The sequence below is a fragment of the Myotis nattereri genome (assembly GCF_964212035.1).
Source record: "Myotis nattereri genome assembly, chromosome: 12".
Taxonomy (NCBI): domain Eukaryota; kingdom Metazoa; phylum Chordata; class Mammalia; order Chiroptera; family Vespertilionidae; genus Myotis; species Myotis nattereri.
This window is the reverse complement of record NC_138087.1, coordinates 76,270,390-76,292,898: the sequence shown is the minus strand read 5'-3', so window position 1 is coordinate 76,292,898 and position 22,509 is coordinate 76,270,390. Positions and strand designations below refer to the sequence as shown.

At 60.2% G+C, this 22,509-nt stretch overlaps 1 protein-coding gene across 1 annotated transcript in view; it reads right to left on the bottom strand.

Moving 5' to 3' along the window:
- Positions 1–3,405: 3,405 nt before the first annotated feature.
- MVB12B (multivesicular body subunit 12B) overlaps positions 3,406–22,509 on the bottom strand; it is a 141,502-nt gene continuing 122,398 nt past the window's right edge. Inside the window, exons 9-10 of the mRNA XM_081103898.1 lie at positions 20,809–20,868; positions 3,406–6,575 (exon numbers count right to left, since the gene is read on the bottom strand). Of these exons, the coding sequence (XP_080960024.1) occupies positions 6,489–6,575; positions 20,809–20,868 (147 nt within the window). The 3' untranslated portion in view covers positions 3,406–6,488. The remainder of the gene's footprint in view (positions 6,576–20,808; positions 20,869–22,509) is intronic.

Here is a 22,509-nt window from a genome sequence, read left to right as displayed (position 1 = left end):
GGATGAACTGGAGGGAACGAGGCAGAAATGATGAGCACAGCCAGAAAACTGCCCCCCCCCCACGCCATCTCTCACCCGTGTCCTTGGCCATCTTCCCCTCTGCCTGCTGCTGTTCCTCACTCCAAGACCCCGGCCCTCCTGGCTGTAGTGTTGGGTCCTGTGATCCATCGATCTTCTCTCTTTCTCTGGCATCTCTGAGTTGGGGTTGAGGGAGAGAACCAGCCCTCTGAGGCAGTTCATCTTCCTGCCCCACCCACCATCATGGGACGTGTTGGGCACTGTGGCTTCAGAGACGAGCTGGATGAGTGCCCAGGGCTCACTCTCATCTCTGGCGTCGTTGGGGCCAGCATCAGGACGCGCCAGGGAGGCTGGCCATCGGTCATCACGGTCCCTGGACTGGTCACAAGCCTCACAGCAAGTGCCACTGGGGTCCATTCTTGAGCTTCTCAGCAATTGAATCGGTCTCCCCGCCGGCTTCAGGAAATTTATTCAGAGTATTTGCCTGCTGCTTTTCTGGGCCTGTGCTGCTGCTCAGATGGAGCATCTCTGTGGCTGGGGAGGGCAGTATGATAGCGAGACACGTCCCCCTTCCTCCAGGAGCAAGTACTCTCATGAGTGGATCAGATGGCTCCAAGGCCACCAATGGAGCCACGGCTCTCACGTGCGCTGCATGGCGTGGCTCGGGGTGGGGTGCCCATTACCTCCAAGGGGCCTAGAAGGACATCACGGAGGAGGTGTATGAGCGGGGCTTTGAAGGACAAGTAGGAGTTTGTCAGGCAGGAAATCAGGAAAATGCTTTCTCGGCAGAGGGAATAGCATCGGCAAAGGCAAAGCAGCACCGAGTTAGGGAACCAGAAATACAGCAGGGAGATTAGTGGGAGCGGAGGCTGGCCTGGGAGGTGGAGGTCAGAGGATGGTGGTGGGCAGAAACCAGAGGGACTGGGACTTCACTCTGAGGGTGAGGGCAAAGCCCTGTACGTCCTGTTAGATGGACCTTGGCTGTGTGGGAAATGGCCCAGAGGGGAAGGCCCTGGAGGCAGAGGAATGGCGGGAGTCCAGGCGAGGAGAGTTGAGGGCCAGAACTAAAACAGGAGCAGCAAGAAGAGAAAACAGGGGCCGAGTTTGAAAGCAAATTTAGATGAGCTGGCGATGGGGTGACCCCAGATGGCTCCGGGGGTGGTGTGGGTGACTCTGCGGGAGGTGTAGCTGTCGGAAGGGGAGCCCTGCGGGGTGAGGAGGAAGATGGAACATTCAGCTTGGGATACGCTGGGGTCAGGGTGGGACATCCGGGTGGCTGCTGGGACTGTGTGGCTGGAGCTCAGGGAGATGGGCCCGTGACAGAGCTAAGCATAAAGACACGGGCTGCTCCCGGCTGCTGGGAGGATGTAGAAGTGGGAGAGAAAGGCAAGGGTGGGGCTCAGGGACGCCCCCAAGTTTTAGGGATGAGCCAGTTTGTCTGGAAAAAATAGGCAGAGCAGGGGAAGAAGTAGGAGAGATATGGCTGGGGTGTGTACACACTGTGGAGTGAGATGGGCTAGACCCGTGGTCGGCAAACCGCAGCTCGCGAGCCACATGCGGCTCTTTGGCCCCTTCAGTGTGGCTCTTCCACAAAATGCCACGTGCGGGTGCACAGGTACAGTGCGATTGAAACTTCATGGCCCATGCGCAGAAGTCAGTATTTTGTGGAAGAGCCACACTGAAGGGGCCAAAGAGCCACATGTGGCTCGCGAGCCACAGTTTGCCGACCACTGGGCCAGACCATCAGCTTTATGAAGACAGGGATGCGACTGCTGAATCCCAGTGCCCGGCTCAGGGCCTGCATCTGGAAGGTGCTCACACGTAACTTGGATGGCTAGATGGACGGATGGAAGGATGAATGATGCGTCACCCACCTCACAGTTCCCAGCAGCCACCTGGGTGTCCTGGTGGGGTGCTTTTCTGTCTTCCTGGGAAGGTCTCCCACCCCTCTGCCCACAGTCCTGCCTTCCTCTGTAGCAGATGCCTCTATAGGACCCAAACCTAAACTGGCTCCAGATAATCTGTGATCACATATCCCCCCTCCCACCTGGGCCAGAGCTACCAGGAATAGAAGGGGTCACCTGACCCAGGCTGGCCAATCAGAGTCTGACCTGGGACTCTTGCCTCTGGATCTTCTGAATGAGCATGTGTAAACTTGGCTGACTGTGTGTACACCCACTTGTATGTGCCAAGAATGCTGGTGTGCAGACGAGGTGGCGTGGGCAACACAGGAGAAGCAGGTGTTCCCTGGCTCTGGCCTCTCTGAGGCTTGGCCAGGCCCTGCTTTGGGCAGAGTGTCCCCTGGGTCTGGCTGCTAACCCTGCCTTGGCCTTGGCCGCTGTGTGTGGATCTCAGTTTTTTGCTATTCGCCCCCCCCCCCCCCCCCGGCCAGTGTGTGAGGTGCCTCTCCCGGGGCTCTGAGCACCCGTCCACCTGCCTTCCCCTGAGGCCTCTCGCAGTCAGACTCTGGGTCCTGGATGCCGAAGGCCACCACTTGCACTTGCTGGTGACCCGCCCTGGGCAGGACTCGGCACACGCTATGGACGGCACCACAGAACCCAGGCCCAGACGAGGCCCGCGTGTCGCTCGGGCTCTGCTCATGCTACACGCCCTGCGAACGTCCTCGGTCCGCCTTCCCAAGGTGCGCCAGGCCACTGAGGGAGGCCCGGCCCCCATCCTGACGGGTGGGCCACCAGCTGAAGGATGTAGCAGAGCCAGACGTGAGCCTAGCTCTTCGGACTCCTCATGAAATTAGTTTCCGGGGTTTTCCTCTCCTCCTGCTGAGGGATGCCCAAGGCGGGGCCCGGGCTGGAGGCCTGCCACATGTGGGGACCCCCGGGGCACCCCGTCCCGCCGGAGTCCAGCAGGAGCAGGGCTGGCGGCTGTGCAGGCCCCGACCACGCTGTGGAGCCCGAACATGCAAGGTCACCGTCACGGCAGAGCGCTTTGATGGTGAGCCCTGAACTGCCGGCCTCACAGGGAGCCGCTGTCCGGGGCCTGCCGCCCTTCCCGGCGCTGGGAGGGCGTCTCACGCAGGTGAGCCGTGGGGCCGGACCGACACCGCGGCTGCGCGTCCCCCACGGGCCAGCCTCCGCAGACAGGGCGCGGGGCAGGCGCAGAGGAAAGGCCTGCATTCCTCGCTGTGACCCGCGGAGCGGAGCGCACGTTCGCCTGCTCGTGGGCAACGGGACTCCCGCTCCAGGAGCCACGCCTGAGCCGGTGCCAGCGAGCGCAGGCCGGGCCCGGCCTCCTGATCCCCCTGCGCGGACCAGCCCGTCTAAGCGAAACCGAAACCGGGCAAAGCAGCCCCAGCTCCTTCTAGGCTGGGAGGCCAGGGGGTGGCATCCGGGACCAGCGGGTGGCTTCAGAGACAGCAGCGAGCCGGGAAAAGGTTAAAACATTTATTTAACAAATTATATTAAGAGACAGACGATCACACAGTGAAACTTCCCTTTGTCAACCGCAGGAGTCGCCTCGAATAAATACACGCGGCGAGAACAGGTCCTGCGGCGAGTTCGCGCCTTCGCTGGGAGGGCAGGCCCGGCTCAGGGGGTGACAGCCCTGGCGGCCGAGGCCACGTTTACAACAGGCGAAGAAAGCTGGCTGACCCCCGGGCGCCTGCAGGCCTCCGGGCACAGCAGGCAGGGAGCCTTCGAACCGCTCAGCCTGTGCGACTTGCAGGCCCCTCTGCCCTCGCCCTCAGGGTCCCTGGCCTCCGAGGAGCTGCGGGCTGGGCTTCCCCACAAATGGCAAGTGAGGGGTAGCCAGCTCGCGCCCTGGCCCGGCTCCGAGGCGTGTGCTTATGGTGGGAGGGCTGGCACCGCGGCTCTGGGGCCAACGACACGGCTCCAAACCCGTCTCTGCCACTCACCAGCCTTGTGCCCTTGGACAAGTCTCGGCTCCTCCATCTGACGGAGCGAACAGTGCCCACGTCTGGGTGTTTGCTTTTCGAGGGGGAATGACGGGGAGAAATGTGCTTAAGGTGCCGGCCTGAGGCCTGGCAAGGAGGGTGGGCTTAGTGCACATGAGTTCCACGTGTCGCCCTGCGCCCGCCCCTCCCTGAAGGACGGGCCAGTCCCCACCCAACCCCGCGGCTCCTCACCACCAACCACCCGGGCAGGGGTGGGGGGACGAGACGCAGCCGGGAGCCTGGGGTCTAACCTGCTATTTCTTCCGCAGGCGGGTTCCTCCCTCACCAAGTGGAGGAGGGTCGTGGCCAAGATCAGCTCTTGGACTTGGGTCGGGTAGAAGCTGCTTATAAATTTACAAGAGAACCTGCAGCAGGTACTTCCTCCTCGTCATGTGCCACCTCCAAGGCCGTGGAGAGAGCCGGAATGTCAGAGGGAAGAGAAGGAAGGGGGCGCTGTGCTCCGCTCAGTCTTCTCAGAGGGACGGAGGGGCCGGGGCGGAGGGAGGGCCGCTGCCTTCACCTTTCCAAGGGAGCCTCCCCCTCCCGCCCCCTCGCCCTGGGCAGCGGGTTTCTTGAGAAGAGTGCCCTCCAGGAAGAAGCTGGTAGGTGTGAGCCAGAGCCCGGTTCCGAGCCTTGTCACCCCCACACTTGCTCATCCTCACCCCCTCATGAGGCAAAGCAGCAGGGTTAGGAGCAGCCTGGAAGCCACCACCAGCTACTAACAGTCACCCTTGAGGTCTAGGCCACGTTTATCACGATGCTCAGGCGAGGCCACGCCCTAGACCAGGTCTGCGATGCGGGGAGGGCTCTCGTCTCGCCTCTGCCAGGTGGCCCCCAGGGGCGTGGTCAGGGAGCTGTGGTCACCCCTCCCCTTCCACCGATGGCTGCCCTCACCCAGGTCCCAGCAGAGCGGCTGAGATGTCAGTCAAGGGAGAGGGGCTGCCGGGTGCTCCTGGTCGAGATAGTCTCCCAACCAGGGCGTGAGAAAGGTCGAAGGCCAGAGCGCACTGACCACGGGAGCCACAGGAGGAATCGGGGCTCTGCCTCCCCCCCACCCTCTGCCCCCCGCCTGCTGGACGCCACCGTCTGTCGGCCTTCAAGTTACACAGGTCACCTGGTTCTGAACCAGCCGCCACCACAAAGCAGCAGCAGACACACGTTTTCCGGGCCTGGGGCTCCCCTAACTCCTCAGAAACGCAACGAGCTCGTGCCTGCGGCACACTGAGCCCCGGCAGCTCTCGGGCCCTGGGTAAGCACCAATCCCAAAGCCCCGGGGCCCTGCGGGCTCCACGCACTGCGTCTCCTGCCACCTGGCCGCGAGGGAGGCCCGGGAAGGCCGGTCTCACCAGGGGTGTCCTCAGGTTTTGGGGAGGCCAGGCGACCACACCCCAATGCCCAGAAAGCAGGAGGTATTACAATGAAGACCCAGGGGGTGGCCCAGGGGCAGGCGGCGAGGGCCTGGGGGTGGCGGGGGACAGGTGCGTGAGGTATTTTTCGCCGGCCCTGCTTCCTAACGGGGCTGGCTCCTGTGGCACCGTCACCCCGTGCCCTCCCGGGGCCGCAGGGAAGAAGGTCTGTCCCTGGTGGGCCCCCCCCCCACCCGTGCTGCCGTCCTGGTGCCCCCCCCCCCACCTGCTGCTGTCCTGGTGGGCACCTCACTGCTCCAGGCACAGCGGACCCCGTGCTCACGGCAGATGCGCGTCGAGGTGGACTCCGCAGCGGCGCTGGGTCCACTGGCCACTCGTGGCAGAAAGGTCAGTGCTGGTCCCGGTTCGACGACAGGGTCAGACGGACTGCTCCCGACTGTTCCTGTGAGCGGAGGTGGGTGGGACGCGGCGGGCCCTGCTCAGAGCCTCTTTCCTCGACGACCTGGGAGGCCAGTGGCTGTGGTCCCGGGTCAGGCACCGGGCAGAGGCAGTTGGCACTGCTGATGGCACGTGGGCACTGCAGAGACGAGCCCTTTGGGGGGACGTGGGTGTGAGGTGGTGAGCACAGCGTCCTGGGCAGGGAGCGCCGGGCACGCTGCCCCTGACCTCAGGGCGTCCGTGTGGATCCAGTGCTGAGTCCCAGCTCAGATGCTCACAGCGGGTGGGGAGCCAGGCGCGGTCCACCTGGGCCACCGGCTCTTCCTCCTCGGGCAGAGCGTCGTGAGGCGCTGGGGCACCTGATGCAGTGGGGCTGAGGGCCTTGCTCCAGCCGCCGGGCGGGTGATGGGAGCCGCCCGGGTCTCCCAGGAGGGGCAGTGGCTGGCGGCAGCGACGGGAGGGAAGGGAGTCACTGGTGGCCCCGGGTGCAGGGCTGTTTAAGGACGACTGCTCCTCACACGGACACGTCAGGAGCCGTCGCTACGGCACACACAGGTTAGTCGAGGTTATGAATGTCCCCAGGGAGGGGGGCGTCATGTCAGGCAAGCTGATGACCGGGATGGAGAGCTCAGCTGCCCGAGTCGCCCCGCCGAGCCGGTGGGGCAGTGGAGGGCGGCGGAGGGGGCGGGTGAGGCGGGCACTCGGGCACCGGGCGATGGTCTTCTCCCCGCAGGAGGCAGGAGGCAGCTGGGCCCTCAGGACTGCGGGATCTGCTGGCAGCGCGTGGGGCTGGGCGGGAGCCTGGCGGCGGCGCTCTGCTCGGTGCGGAAGCTGTACTCGTACTGCGGGGGGACGGACAGAGAGCGTCAGTGTGGGGGACCCGGGGCGCCGGGCCCTGTGCGTGCACACGGGCTGTGGGTGTGAGCATGTGCCTGCAGACCCGCCCGTGGGGCTGCTGTGCCTGCTGGTCTCTGAGGGCTGGTACCTCTCACAGTCCCTGCCCCACGCCCGCGAGGTGAGACCTCAGCTCCGGCAGTGCCTGAGCCACGACGCCAGCGGCAAACGCGCCAGCTGACCGCGTGCCAGGCTGCACGCCGGCGCCCTCCGCCTCCCACCCTGCAGACGGTCCCACACTGGCAAGGGCAGATCTGGGTCTCCGTCCCAAGCCTGACCAAGGGCAGTGCAGCCCCCAGGCCCAGGGGACCCCACTTGCCGCTCCGCGTACGTGCCCTCGAGCACTGCTGGTGACGGACACACCCTGCCCGTGCCCGCTCCCTGCAGGGGTGCGAGTGGCCTCATGAGCTGCCGAGGACCCTCTAGGGCTGCACCCACTGGCCCCCGAGCGCACCCGGCAGATCCTGGGCTGAGGGCAGCGCCTTTACTGTGGGGCCAGGGGACCTGAGGGTCACCTTGAAGGCCAGGTGCTCCTACAGGTTTTGGGAATGAGGAGCTTACACTAGGTCAGTGGTTGTCAAGCGTTTAAAATACAATTGAAACCTTTTCAGCAGCTGGAATCACCAGAAAAGGGCTCGCCTACTTAAAGCAGTGCCCGCCGCAACCTCTGCGGGGACACTGGGAGGCTGGTAGGAAGATGGGGTGGAGCCCTGGCAGCAGGGGGGCATCCCCCGGGCACCCCCACAGGGAGGGCTCCGGACGCTCTGCTCCCACCAGGCACCTGGCAGAACCTGCCCAGCACCCCTGCCCCAGCACCCCTGCACCCCTGCAGCCAGGAGGCACTTCTGGGGCCACGCTGAGTGAGAGCAGCTGGAAGTTGAAAGGTTTCAGGTTTGATAGTGTCCTCAACCCCCCTGCCTGGCAGTCCCACAGCACTGGCCCAGGACAGACAGACAGACACAGATGTGGGCTGGGGGAGGCCCGGCTGACCGTCCCTGTGCGAAGGTGGAGGTGCGGAGCCACAGGCCCCGGTGGGGGAAGGATGGGGACCCTACAGACAGCCTGTCTCCGAGGGCAGAGGGTGGGAGAGGCACTCACGTCGCGGGGCACCTCGGGCAGGTCTCTGCTCCTCTCGGGACCTCGGTAAGCTCACCTCTGCAGTGGGGTCCCCAGGAAGTGACAAGGGTTGGTGAGGACACGGAGAAAAGGGAACCTGCGTGCATTGCTGGGAATGTCAACTGCTGCCGCCGCAAGGAAAGCAGCTTGGAGACCCTTTAAAAACTAAAAACAGAACCACCACGCGACCCAGCAGTCCCCCTGCCGGCTCTGAGCCCAAGGAAGTGAAGAGACAAACGAGGAGCTGTCTGCCCCCCGCAGCTCCCTCACATGAGCCGGGCAGAGCACACCCCAAGCGCCCTCACCGGCTCAGGGATAGCGGAAGCGTGGCGCACAGTACAGCTGCTCGCATGGGAAGACGTGCGGGTGTGACTGTTACAGCAGCTTCAGTAACTCAACAGAACGGCACAGGCAGCGGCAAGCTTCGGCCAGCCCTGTACACACAGTGGAATATTATTCGGCCTGAGAAGAGTGAAGTCTTGCTGTTGGTGACGCATTATGCTAAGTGACATAAGTCAGACGGAGGAAAAGTACCACATGATCTCACTTACGTGTGGAATCTAAAAAACAAAACAAAAAACCCCAACCAAGTCAGAGAGCAGATTGGTGGCGGGGAGGGAGGGGGGGGAGTCAAAGGTACAAACTTCCGGTTCTAAGGAGTCTCGGGAAGTGGAGGGCAGCGTGGTGACGATGGCTGATGCTGTTTTGCATATTTGAAAGCTGCTAAGAGTAAATCTTAGAAGTTCTCATCACGGGAAAAAGATTCTGTAACTGTGGTGATGGATGTTAACGGGACTGATCTTTCTGAGATACATACAAACAGTGAAGCCTTATGTTGCACCTCTGAAACGAACACAATGTTTTATGTCAATTACACCTCAATGGAGTGGAGTCACAATCGGCCCTCCCAGGGCTGCGCTGCGGGTGGGATGAGGTTTGTGCCTTTGACCTCCCCTGGCCTCCGGGTACGTTGGTGACGAGCCCGGTCACTCTTCTGCTCTCTAGGGACGAGGGGCCAGGCCAGGACCTTGGGGTTCAGCTCCCAGGCGGCTGGCAGACCTGCAGCAGGAGGCGGTGGACTCCGGGCGAAGTCTGGGACAATACCGCCACCTGGAGGCTGCTCAGGTGCATCACAGCAGTAAGCGTTCCTTCCCGGGCTGCCTGAGCTAATCCACCGCATCCACCCAGTGCTGGGCGCTGGGGGCCAAATGGGCGCACAGGAGACAAGGCCGGGGAGAGAGCACGAGAGCTTTGCTGCCAGTGGCCAAGGAGCATTCTGGGGAGACGTGGAACTGGGGGTCGGGGGGGAGTGGGAGCACTTGGGGCCCGGGGAGCTGGACTCGGGTGTGAAGATGTTTCAAGGTGGGGAGGGAAGAGGCCGGGCCCAGCGCTTGGGCTGAGGGGGTGCAGGAGGCCGGGGGCTTCACTTCGGCTGCTCTGAGACCAGCTGGGAACGCCTGCCTGGGGCAGCAGGGGCGAGGCACCTCTCAAATGAGGAGGCGCCAGTGCCAGTGGCCAGGCCCTCCTTTGGGAGGCTTTGCGGGGCCCTGCTGGGCAGGCTTTGTGCCGGCTCCGGTTCCGGGGTGGTGGGGACACGGGGGCGGTCAGGCCTGCATCTGTGGGGGCTGCTCAGCACAGAGAGCCCATGAAGGGAGGTGGAGGCAGAGGCAGTAGCTCCCAGATGTCCAGAGCCAGAGGCCTGAGCCCTCTGCTGACTGGGTGCCAGCAGGGGTGGCCCCAGAAAAGGTGGGGGCCAGAGCGGGATCGCGACACTCCCAGCCTGGGAAAGCAAGTGCTGGCCTGGGCTGAGGGAGTCCTGAGGCCAGTCTTTGTGGCCAGGAGTAGGGGCAGGGTCCCTAGGAAGGAGGCACAGATGGGCCTTCCAGGATGAACTGCTAAATCCTCCTCCTCTCATGTCTGGGGCAGGGGCAGGGGGAGAGCACACAGAGCCCTTTCCTGACTCACAGCCCAAGTACACAGCCCTCCCCTCACCCCCCGCCTGGATCCGGGCGCAGCACAGATTGCGGTCCCCCACCTCTGCCCTTGGGATTTTCCCTTTTTAGGTTATATTGGCTGGAGAGAAAGGAGACTCCCCCCCTTGTGTTCTCTAACTCCCCAAATGAAATTTCAACATATGTCCCCTGACATAATCCCCCTTAGGCTGCGGATAACCCTTCCCACAGACGCTGTCCTCGGCGGGATTGCGGCCCCAAAGTGTTTGCCCAAGAGACTAGGGCCGCCTCTGGAAGCCCCTCTCTCCCCTGGGCAAACAGCGAGCACCTTTGAAGGTGGATTTGGGCCCAGATCTGTTTACTCAAGACATTAGTCTCCCACATAAGGAAAACCTGCACTCGCCTACAAACAGCAAATCCTTTTTGAATTAAAAAAATTTTCAATTAAAAAGAATTTGGGTTTGCAGAGCCAGCTCAGCGGAGCGGCGCCAGGCCTTGGCGCCCTCTGGTGGGCACAGGCCGCCATCGCAGCAGCAGCAGCAGCAGCCCGGCCTGGGCGGCCTCTCCAGGAAAGAGACATCACTGTCAGGGCCCCGCCTGGGGCTTCCCAGCGGCCTGGGGCCCTGCAACGGAGCATCAGGCCTCACCGCGCACCACTCCCACCTTCCCCACGGCTGTTGTCCTGTTGTCGCGGCGAGGCGGCATCCGGCAGTGGGAGGTGCAGACCACAGCTTCCAGGGCACCTGGAGCTGGCGTTTCACTGCCGGGCCACTGGCCAAAGGTGGCGACCATCCCACCCACCGGCCCACTCACGGGCGCGGCGATGATTCGTGTGGAGCGCGTCCTCCGTGCCTCAGGACCAAAGGCTTCGCCAGCACCAGGGCGCTGGGCCTGGCCGGGATGGGGCAGGCACCAGCATTTGCCTGCAAACATTTACCAGCTCCCCCAGAGAAAGGCACATCCCCCCTCTTCCCTCCCTGGGTCCAGCGGCAGAAAGGGCGGCGCTCGGGGTGGGCCCAGCTGTGGAAGCTGCGGGAAGCGCCGCGCTGCACAGGGTCACAGACCGAGCGGGGGCAGGGGGACAGGCCCAGCAGCTGGCACGTGTCTGCACCCACTTCCTCATGGGAGGCAATCCGGAGGTGGGGGTAGAACTGATGGGCGCCAACACGGAGGGCACTTCGGTGAGAGGGGCCTGGAAGGCCCGGCCAGGGGAGCACAGGGGGAGGGGAGGTAAAGGGGCAAGACTCAGGCCAAGGAGAGGAGTCCGGTGCAGGGGTCGGCCCAGTGAAGGGCAGGCTCCGGAAGGCATGGAGGTCCCTGCACAGCCAGAGGGAGGCGGGCAGGGCCCTGGGCACCTGCCTTGGCTGCACAGCCCAGGCCCCGACCTGCTGTGCTCCCCGCCCACGGCTCAGCCCCTCGGGGCGATGGGCAGTGTCCTCCCCTCGCTCCTCTGGAAGCCGGGCTGCGGGGACTCAGCCGGGGCAGGTGGCCTGGGCAGCCGGCCTCCTCCGGCCTGTCCTGTCGGCTCCTGCCCTGCGGGAGGCCTGTTCGTCCTTGGACGGCGTCACCTCAGGGACGTCCCAAAGCTGGGAAAGGGGACGCCTCGGGGCTGGACACTGCAGAGGCTTGGGCTGCGGGGAAGCCAGGCCTGCCCTCCCCTCGGGGGTGGGGGGGAGGTCCCAGAATCCCCAGAGCAGGGAGCACGCCTGGCACCTCCCTCAAGGAAGGGCGGCCGCTCAGGGCTCCTGGGTTATGGCTCCACAGGTGACAGGGCGGCAGGGGCTGCCGGGTCCAGAGTGAGTGTTGGGACCAAATCCTCACGCCCCGTGGGGCTGGTACTGCTCTTCCCACAACAGTGAGCAACCCGGGGCTCAGAGAGGCTGACCCAGGCCACCAGGGCCGGGGACACGCTGGAGGGCCTCTGACCATCACAGCCCGTCCCTGCGCTGGCTCCCAGGTGGCTTCCCGAGCAACCCCGGGATCGGGAGCCCGTCCCACCGCGGGTCGCCCTAGGGGAGGGGGTGGACAAGGCCCCCCCAGGCCCATCTGCTCCGGGAGCAGGAACCATGTCTGTGGGCTTAGGGCTGCCTGAGAACGGCTCGGTGAGGCGCTGGTTCAGCCTGGCCGCCGCCTGCTCTGAGGCCTCCGGTCACTTCATCCCTCCTTATCAGTCACCCCGTTCTGCTCCAAACCTGGGACGCACAGGAGGGGTTGGTGACGCCTACGTCCCCACCCTGGGGCAGAGCCCCGAGCCCTCCTCACCCCTGCGAATAAACACCACTTCTGTGTCCACAAACAGCCGGGTCCCCCGTCACTGCGCCAGCATTTCAGAGTTTACCTGAGTATCACCTGAAGCAGACGTCTGCATTTCTCCTTTCCTGGGTTATTTGCAGAAAATGTTTGAAACGACCCTGCTTTTTGGCCCTGGTTTGGGGTGAGGAGAAGCTGTGGTCACGCTGGGAAGGTGTTTCCCCCTCCTCAGCTCCTTTGTACTCATGTCATACCTACGTGCAGGTAGCCTTCCACAAGTTCAATGTGAGGGGCTAGTACTTTAAACGTCGGGGGATGAAAGAGCCCCAAACCGTAAGAAGAGAAACACCCTTCTATGAAGGACTTGCATCATCTTGACTCTAGTTTTGCACGAGCAGGAATACCACCCAGGACAGTGCCAGGCGGGCGATTCTGTCCGCCAGGCGTCATCGCTGCCTCAGCCATTCCCACGCCCGGCCTGGCTCGCTCATGTGTGTGCTGAATGCCGGGGCCACTGTGGGAGCAACTGTGGGGGCTGCCGCTCGGGCCATAGGACCACAGAGCGGGGAGGAGGGAGCCCGAGACTCTCAGAATTAGGAACTCTATTAATATCATCTACCATATTAATATGCTCGTGGAGAAAAAAATGAGCATCTCAAGAGATGATTAAAAGACATTTATCAAAAGCCACCATCCATTTCTAATAAAAACATTTAGGAAAATAAAAATAGATGGCTAATTCTTTAACACAAGAGAAAAGGGACACGCCCATACATCTGACAAGCCAAAATGGAACCCGGGATGAATTCTGAAACTAGAAACCTGCATCAAAAACATGAAGACACGGCGGCCCAGTGACCGACCGCCGGCCGGGCGAAGGCACCGGCGAGGGGCAAACCCTGGGAAGGGGGGGGCTGGGGTCGGGTTTGCAGGTGACAGAACTGCCCGCCTGCGCAAAGCGACCGAGGAACCGCCAGGAAAGTGAGCCAACTCCAGACACGCAATGCGAAGCCGACAGCTTGTGGATACACGAGTAACAGAAGAGCTAACGGAGCAAAAACCCCATTTACAAGAGCCACAGACACATGCAACACCTAGGAACAGCCTGGAAGGAAGTGCAGGAACTCTGCAAAGAACTCCATTCTACTCCCCGAGTGAGGCAAGCAAAGGCCCGAGGGAGGCGCCTCCCCGGAAATGCCAGCCCCATCACCATGTCCTCCAGTTACAATAAACCGGAAATGGAGCTTCTGGACCCCCTGGCCCCAAACGATTCTGAGGTTCAGCTGGAAGAATAGTCATGTGACTATAATTAGGATTCTTTTGGGGGGAAGAAGAACTAGCCCTATCACGTATTAAGGCTTGTCACAGAGCTGTAAGATTCAAAACAGCGTGGTAATCGATCAGAAGAAGAGTCAAGGAAAATGTCCATTAATGAACTTACATGGGGAACTAGACAGGCACGTGCCACTTAGATGAGGGGATGCACGTGCTGTCGGAGACTTTGTTGTACGATCATCATCGCGCACTTAGACAAACCTGCACGGCACAGCCCACGCCCCGAGCCACGCGCCTGGACAGCACGCCACTGTGCGGAGCAACAGGAGAGAAAATCAAGCACGAGAGGTGCGGGGAGCACGAGACATCGGCTTCTGTTCCAGGGCAAACAGTTGTTATACGTAGAAAGAGCACACTCTAAAATAACAATGAAGAGTATGTAAGTACAGAGACCAGTAACACAGTCAATTATCATCATTATCAAGTCTGACGTACTCTGCATAATGTGCCTGCCACACTGTGTACAACTGGCGAGCAGGTGGTACAAGCCACAGACAGCACCACCCAGACAGGTGGGTCACGTGTTGTGCTATGGCGTTAGGACGGCTACGATGTCACTAGGCGCTAGGAATTTCCCAGCTCCGTTACAGTCTATGGGACCACTGGTACACGCGGTGCATGACTGTGTATGATGAAGGTAGTATTTACAATTCCCTGAAGAAAATAATCAATGCTGAGAAAACTGGCTAACACTTTAAGATGAAGTAAATCTGGTTCTAGCCCTCATCTTCTAATACATTTCAGGTGGGTTAAGGAGTTGAGAAGCATTTAATATTTTAATATATTAAAGTACAAAAGGGTAGAGAAAATAGGAGTGAATATTTTTATAATCTTCTAAGTATGCTCTGAAGCCAAAAATTAATCTGCCCATGAAAAAATTTAGAACACATTATTAACAAGGTGAGAAGCCGCTGGTGAGAGTGGTGTGTGTGTGTGTGTGTGTGTGTGTGTGTGTGTGTGTACCCAGAATAGAGAGAAGGTTGTTATAAAGAGCATAAAGAACTCTTTAAAAATGAACGAGAAAAGCTAAAGAAGTCAATAGAGGACATTAGGCAAAGGGTACAAACAGGAGACATTCATAAAAGACATACAAATGAGCAATAAACATGAAAAGATGTTCACTTTTAAATACCAGGGAAGTGTAGCCAGAGCGGATGTGGGAAGCGGGCACCCTCCCATGCTGACGGTAGAGTCATGAAGGCACACCCCTCCTCCTGGGAAGGCAGGATGGGAACATATTGTAAGAAGGCCCAGGGGAGCAAGGACACACGTACAAGGAAGTACACTGCAGCAGCCTGACAGCAGATGACCGGAACAGCTCAAAAGGCAGTCCGCAGAGGTTGCGGAAGTATCACAGAGGAAACATGCAGTCGCGGAAAGGGGGGAGCAGATCTGTGCGCACTGACATGGCAGGATGTGCAAGGTGCATGGTGAGTGTGCAACAAGGCACAGAATACTGTGTGTCTTGTGAGCCTGTGTAATGTTTACGTGTGTGTATGTGTGTATCCCCGGAGTGGAATATGGGGGAAGTTTATGTGTCTGAAATGTTTGCATTTTTATAAACATGTAAAACCTGTGAACTCAGGGGGAAAACACTAAATGTTAAAAGCCGATTTTGATTGGCAGGGGAGCTGCTTAAGAGGATAAACTGCCCAGGAGACCTGCCGGGATTTATGGGGAGAGAACTGGTCTTGTCTCGGGCCTCAAACTGGTCCCGAAACGGTGGCCAGGCTCCTGACGTGGTCCCCAAGCTGCTTCCCACATTTCACAGTAAGGACAACACTTCTTTTGTGCCTTCGGAAGGGCCATCCACTGGACGGCATCAGGTCACTTTGTTTTGGGCCGGGGTGATCTCCACTCTGCGACAGCACTGTAGCATCTGGTGCAGCTGTCGGTGAGCAATATAAAAAAGGGGGGGGGAGGGACAGGTTAACGCCTATTTACTTAACTAACCTTTATTTAATAAAGTAGCACATTCCCCCCAAAATATCAGCGTCCTTACTGAAATATAAAAAAAGAAAAAGGATTCTCGGTGGTGAAGAGGTTAAATCTCACAGGTGGAGAGAAGGCAGCTTATTTCCTGTTGCAGTTTAAGACCTGACCACTAGATGGTGCAAAGGGACCACACATTCTGCGCCCTCTCCCCGCACAGAATTCTTCCGCGTTAATAAGCACAATGAAAGCTTTCCAGAGTCGAGAGAATGAGCAATTGTGCTGGGATATGAACGTTTTGCTTTTATAAAATTGGGACTCTGCCATTTCATTACTGATACAAAAATCTTCTGTTTCACTTTCTGCCCGCCTATGCAGGTTCCAAATCCACCCTGAATCTCAGCTGTTTGAAGGGGCCAGCAGAAGCCCATGAAAACCGAATGTCCAAAAGTTGAATTCAAAAATTCCTTTTACCTCGAGCTGCCACATGTGTCCCGTTAATTTCACCTCCATGTCGTGCCGTCGCTGCTCGTGGAGTGGGCCCAAGCTAAATAAGCAATAAGCCCCATTTTTCAACATACAAACACATAAAGATGTCAGCTCAGGCTGTTTACTAATTAACGCTTAAAAAGACACAAATTAGATATGCGTGGCTAAGAGCAATTATAATCAAGACGAATTTCTCTAGTCATTTGGGAACTGAAAAAAAAAATGCCTAATTGCTGGAACCAATGTTTTAAAAACTGAAATCATGCCAGTTAGCAAATATGTTCATTTAAAGAACATTCCACGTGACTACACTCTTGAGGATTGACTACAAACACGAGAACAAGGAAAATATTTAGGTATAAAATTAAAATTTTAAGCTCCCTTGGATTTATAACTTCTTCATTAAATACGCCTGCAAACAGCAGCCCATAAAAACCTGCAGCAATTAAGTGGTTAAACGGGCTGCCTCCCTTGTCAATTTTAAGGGAGTGATTAATACGAGATCGTCCCTTTACTAATTAGACTCTCCCTTGTCTTTAGGCTTTAGATCCGTGAAAATGGAGGCTGTTTGCTCCACCAGGAAGCCGGTGGCGACCAGCACGTCCCTTGCTGAGTGCGGTGCCCCTGAAGGGCGGGGAGCCCACGGTTTCCGTGGGAGGCGGGCAGCAGGCGGGGAGATGGCTGTGTGTGGAGCTGCCCGGCATCCGGATGCCCGTCCATCACAGGAATCGCCAGCTCCTATTTTTAAAAGGCTCGCCGGTCGTCATGCACGCAGCGTGAAATCTACCACCATCAAGGCCACTCTCTCCTGGCCATCATTCCCCGAGACAAGGGACAGACTGGCCTGTGAGGGAGGCAGGGTGGGGCCGTGGGGGAGGAGCACACAGGCTCCGGTTCAGGTGACCGACAGGGGAAGCTGCTGCCTGGACGGAAATACAACGGATGGAGAAAGGGCGATTGCTTCCGAGGGAAATAACGAGCATTTATATGCCCAGCTTGCTTGGAGGGAAGACGCTTCATCACAGGGGCTGGCTGCAAAATTACACCCCGACTCCCAGGGGAGAGCCTTTTGTTTGGCAGCGGGAGGACAAGGAGGCCTGCAGGGGACACGGCCCCAGGCCCCTGGGGAGGGGCCAGGCTGGGCCAGAAGACCTCCCGGTGCTGCCACTCCTGCCACTGGTCACCCCCTGGCCACCTCCCGGGCTGAGGGGAGAGGAACAAAATCTCACTCTCAAGCCTGGGACCCATTTACTTGGCAAAGCCCCTGCTCTGAGCCGTGGACGGATGCGGGTGGCAGGCCGTGGCCGCAGGAAGAGGGGCCGGGAGAACCGGGGCGGTGCCACGGCCGAGGGCCAGGAGCGGTCAGATTTTAGTGTTTTTGGTGACCATGGCTTCGTTTCCAACAACCCACCCACGGGGCCTGAGCGAGCTTCTGGGCTGAAAGGCTGTGCCTTCCCAATGATTTTTCCTTTGAAATCTGCGCGGTAGCATGTGCACTGATTTTAATCATGACCTTAGGACATGACCTCCTGTGCGTGTCTTTCATAAAACGTGATCAAGTCCTGCCTCAGCCACAGCCCTGGGGAGGTCCTGACCGCTGACCACGGCTCAGACCTGGGGGCGGGGTCATCAGGAGACTGCCCCAGGGTCAAACCCGGGGGGGGGGGCAGATTTGGCATGCTACCCTGGCATGGGACTAACTGTCCTCTCCCTGCACCACGCTGCCTCCACTGCCTCCACAGCCACACACGTCCTGCAAACACCCAGGTGCCACGGGCAGAGCCTCGTCCTAGCTCACACTGTCCCCCGAGCTCACTGGGGTTCTGTGGGGCCCACCCACGACCGGGGTACACCTCGTCTCTTTCCATCTGTTACTCAGTGGCAGGCCAGGGCCCCCTGCTGTGGTGGGTGCACCGGGGCAGCTCTGCTGGGCACTGCTGGAGTGCTCCTTCGGTCCCGAACCCCCAAGCTCAAGGCTGACAGGTTAATGGGGTTCAGTCATGGAGTGACCTGTCCCAGGGCCAAATGGTAGTGACAGGCGCAGGCTCACATTCAGAAACACCCCAGGCAGCGCGAGTAAGGAAAGCGCACCTCCGGGTCCGGATGTAAGCATCACGGTCCCCCGGGCGGCCCTCTCCTTCCTCAGCCCCGTGAGCAGGGAGCAGGGAGCCAGGGGGGACCAGGGAGGAGCCCCCATAGGCACGGGGCCCAGGTGGGTCTTGGCATCTGTGCCCCTGACCCATAGGCAGTCTCCCGCCTTTGGGGGGGCTTGGCTTAATGGGATGAAACAATTTACAGCAGTGGTTCTCAACCTTCTGGGCCTATAAATACAGCTCCTCATGTTGTGACCCAACCATAAAATTATTTTCGTTGCTACGTCATAACTGTCATGTTGCTACTGTTATGACTCGTCATGTAAATATCTGATATGCAGGATGGTCTTAGGCAACCCTGTGAAAGGGTCGTTCGACCGCCAAAGGGGTCGCTACCCACAGGTTGAGAACCGCTCGTTTAGAGGGAGCAGGGAAGCTGCCAGCAGAGCTCCCCCTGCCCTGGGCCCCACCCCTCCCCACCAAGAGCAGCCAGACCTGCTGGGGATAAAAAGGGGACCATCATCCCATGGAGGAGACAGCCGCTGCCCAGGGCCGGCCCCGGGGGCCAGACCAGGCCGGGGGCTGTGGGCGCAGCCTCTCCCAGGCCTCAGCCACCCCTGCAAGGCTGGGCTCAGGGCCTAGAAGGAGCACGCTCAGGTGTATTTATGGAGAAAACCCTCACACGTGGCTGCAGAAGATGGAGCTGTTCACCAAAGTGTACGGATATCAACATACTGGTCACCACTACATGCACGCGGACGGCTGGTGTCACGTGTCAATCCTCAGATTAGAGGCAAAACTCCACAGCTTCTGACAGCGGGGTGTTCGCGGCGGCTTCACACCCCATTTGCCGTCTCCAGCCTCTTCCCGTTTCCCCACATTTCCAACGCGGCTTCAGCTTCCTTCAACAGAGGACGGACGTGTATGATTAGCCCGTCGCTAGAAACAAGAACTAGAGCTCGGCTGGGTCCCCCGATGCCACCGCTCAGCCACGGCCCGAGCAGCGCGTGCCGCGGGCTGGGCTCGGCCGTTCACGCCCTCCTGTGGACAAGGAGGCGGCCTCGGCCACGGCAGCCACGGCAGCCACGGCAGCCACGGAGCGGGAGCCAGCGCAGGCCCTGCTCTCAGCCAGTCACACGGCGCCCAGTCAAACCCCACAGGTGTTGCAGGGGCAGCGTTTTCATTACTGCCCCAGTTTGCAGATGAGGAAACTGGGAAAGGCCCAGGGCCGCGGACTGCAGAGCCTGTCTGCCCACCAGCTCCGCTCAGAGCCTCTGACCTCAAGACAAGACAGCCCAGCTCGACACGTCTGGTCCGGACGCCAGTCCTGAGAGCGGGAGGAGAACTGAGGTTTACAGCGGTTCCACCACAGGCACGGCCCTGCACCGGCCTCTCCCACATCCCCCTCGTGTGCTCCCCGTGACCCGAAGGCCAGGGTCAGGACCCAGGTCCCCCGGCCCCCGCCCCCCACACTCCTCACCAGCCCCTCGCAGGCCCGCGGAGCCACAGACTTCGAGTCATGGGGAGAGGATTTGGGGTGTGACACACTGGGCCTCAATCTTTTCCCCACTCTCTGAGCCTCCATTTCTGCCCACGACATGGGAGGAACGACACCCCCCAGTCAGCGTGGGCGAGGGCCGGGGAGGCGGCAGGTGGAGCCGGGAGCCCGCGCTGAGCACACAGCAGGTGCTTAAACACTCGGGGACCCAGGGGCGCAAAGGCCACGCTGGGGGCTGCCCCATCGCCAGCACGTGCCACCTCACAGCACCCAGCCACGGCGACGGGCACCTGTCTGCCAAGTATTCACGAAAAACCCCGTGGGATCGGTCTACGGAGAGCCCTGCTTTAAACAGAGAGCGGGTGTGACTTGCCCCCAGTCAGTGTGGGCCAGACCCGTCCGTCTGAACTTCACCATCCTGAACGGTCCCAGGCTGTGCCCTGCGGCACCACCTGCAGCCAGAGCAGGCCACCCTCGAGGCCTCCCCTTCCCACGCACACCGGGCGCCACCCCCGAGGACCATGCGCCGAGGCCGGGCTGAGCAGGGCCATCGGCTCCTGGACCTGAGAAGGGCTGACGGGGTCCTAGGCGCCTCCCCAGCGTGGCAGCGGCCTGTCTTTCCCCGAAGTTTACAGACAGAAAAGCACCCCCCGCCCGCCCCCCGGTCTACAGATGACAATCAGGTTGGTTTTATGATTTACTGGAAGGCAAAGACAAGGGGGGCTTTCCCGTCTTGTTTTTGCTGTGACAGGTTTAGGAATCTGTTGTACTACATTGATTCCATTTTCCTTGATTTCAGCCATCTTTCAATAATGCAGCCCCTTCCGCTCGCTGGCACAGCAGAGAAAGCCCAGAGGAGCGGGGATATGGAAATGGTCCTCGCACTTCCATCTCCGAGACAAATGTTCCCCTCAGCGGGGCCGCTGCAAGCACGTGACGCTCCGCAACCCGCTCCACACAAAGACGCGCACGCCACGCTGTCCTGGGAGCGGGAGCACGTCCGACCCCATCTCACTCCATGATCTCGACGCCCTCTCGTCAGAGCTGCCACATGTGCCCCCAGCTGGGGTGTCTTTCCTTTTAGCAGAGAAACATCCAAACTGTTTGAACCAGGCTGCCCCACGGGGTCTGGCTTACCACGCACAGCGGAGCACCCGGGCCTCTAAGTCACAGAGGCGGGACCCGGCCCACGCCCCTCCTGGTGGCTCGGCACACGCAGCCCCTCCCCGAACCCCCACCTTCTTTAAGCTGAGACATTGAGAGAAAAATAAAGCACAACTGTTCCCTCCGTCTCTTACAGCCTTCTGAGCGAGGAGGACGGGGAGGGCTGGCACGCTGGACTGGGGTAATAAACATGAAAAGTGGGCTCCATTTCCAAGCGACACATGTGAGTGACATGGGGGTGGCTTTCGGCAAAGGGCACCCCAACCCCGGTCCTTCCTGCTCCGGAGCAGATCCCTGACCGGAGAGAGCCAGGGCGCGAGCCGGCCAGCCCCTCCCGCCGGGCCCGGCTTACCTCTTTCTCTATCTCCGCCAGAGACTTGATGGTGATTCCCAGCAGGTCAAAGGGCTGCATCTGAAAGCACAGACCACAGCGCCCTTCAGGGCTGGCACTGCTCCCCCACACGGGCGGCCGTGCACAGAGCGTGACCTCCGCCCCCGTGTGACCCAGTGTTTCCTCCACCCTCCCCGCGGAACCTGGGGGACCCTGCAGGGATTAGTGAGGGCGCTTCCAGAAAGTGCCCTGTGTAGGGACCACTGCTTAGTCATCTGCCTTCAGCACCCGGGCGGGTCACGCCGTCTGGAAAGGCAGTGACTGTCATCAGTAACTCCCAGCTCCCCGTCCCCTGCCCACGGGAGAAGCCGTTTGCTTTCTTTCCACGGCTGTGGGGCTGGAGCTGCCCCGCCTTCCCCGGAGGCCGCCAGGCCACTGCGGGGCGTGGGGCTGAGTCGTTCCAGGAGGCAGGTAGCGAGTCTCTCCTCCCGGACTCAGGTGTCCGGGGAGGAGCTGGGGGAACTCCAGGGCTTTGAAAATGCAAGGTGAACGAAATCACTGCCTACTAATGGTCATTTGCGAAACGAAAGGTGGTGAAAAATAATACCGCGTTTTGATGGGTGTTTCTATAATATCATGAATATGGGGGACCTTTTAATAAAAGATGCTGGCTTTTCAACAGACGGCATGCAAAGTCAAACACATGTGGCTCCAAGAGTCAGCAGGAGGCCCAGAGAAGCGGGGGCTGAGTGCATGGTGAGAGGGCAGAGGGCAGACTCTGAGCCCGTCTGGCCCCCTCTGGGCATATGGGCCTTCTCCAGTCCCCCAAGGGCACCGGCCCCGCCCCCTGAGCCCAGGGCCTTTCTGGTTCCGAACTGCAGCCCGAGGGGGCGGGGCCTGAGCTGGGCCGGGGTCTCCTGTGAGACAGGTAGGGAGAGGCCACTTCCAAGTCCAAGGCCCGGGACTCGAAACCGGCCTCCGGTTCCATCACTCCATCATTTCCTCTCCTGCCGGAGAGCAGCTGGGCCTCCAGGCCAGGCTGCTGGGAGGGTGAAGTGAGGGAAGCAGGGAAGCTCTTGGCACCGGGCTTGGCCTGAGCGCGCGCCTTGGGCACTTGCTGAGTCGGCAGCGCCTGGGTAGCAGCCCATTAGTGAGGGCGATCTTGGGGCAGGGCCACCAGATTAGGCACGGGGCTCCGGGCTGCGCTGCCCGTAGCCAGAAAGCAGTTTGGCTCTCGCCTGCTGCCAGGCCGTGCGGCGCACATGGGCCGCCTGCCCGGCTGCCCGGGATCCAGCTGAGGTCCAGCTGTTGTATCATTAGGCTCTAACTGCCCCACTAAACTTCCCGGCCGGAGCTGGTGCGCAGGACAGAGCTGCCTCTCCCAGGAGCCGGCGGGAGAGGCGCCAGCGTCGCCATGGCAACACGGCCGAGTGGAGTCGGCTGAAGTTACTCATGCTCCGCGTGTCACGTCAGGAGCATTTTTCAAGATTAAGCTGCTTACCAGAAGGGTTCAGAGGAGGCCTATTATATTTCATGAAAATGGAGACTCCAGAGCAGGTCACATGGCAAGCCGGGTGGTTTTAAGTCAGATCCAAGAAAAACACTGACGGATTCTTTAGCTGGTGCCCCCCACCAGGGCCTTCACGTTTCTTAGCTGCTTAAAGCAAACTTCTTCGGAAAGGACAAAAAATCCCGGGAACCAGGCTATGCAGCCAGCCTGGG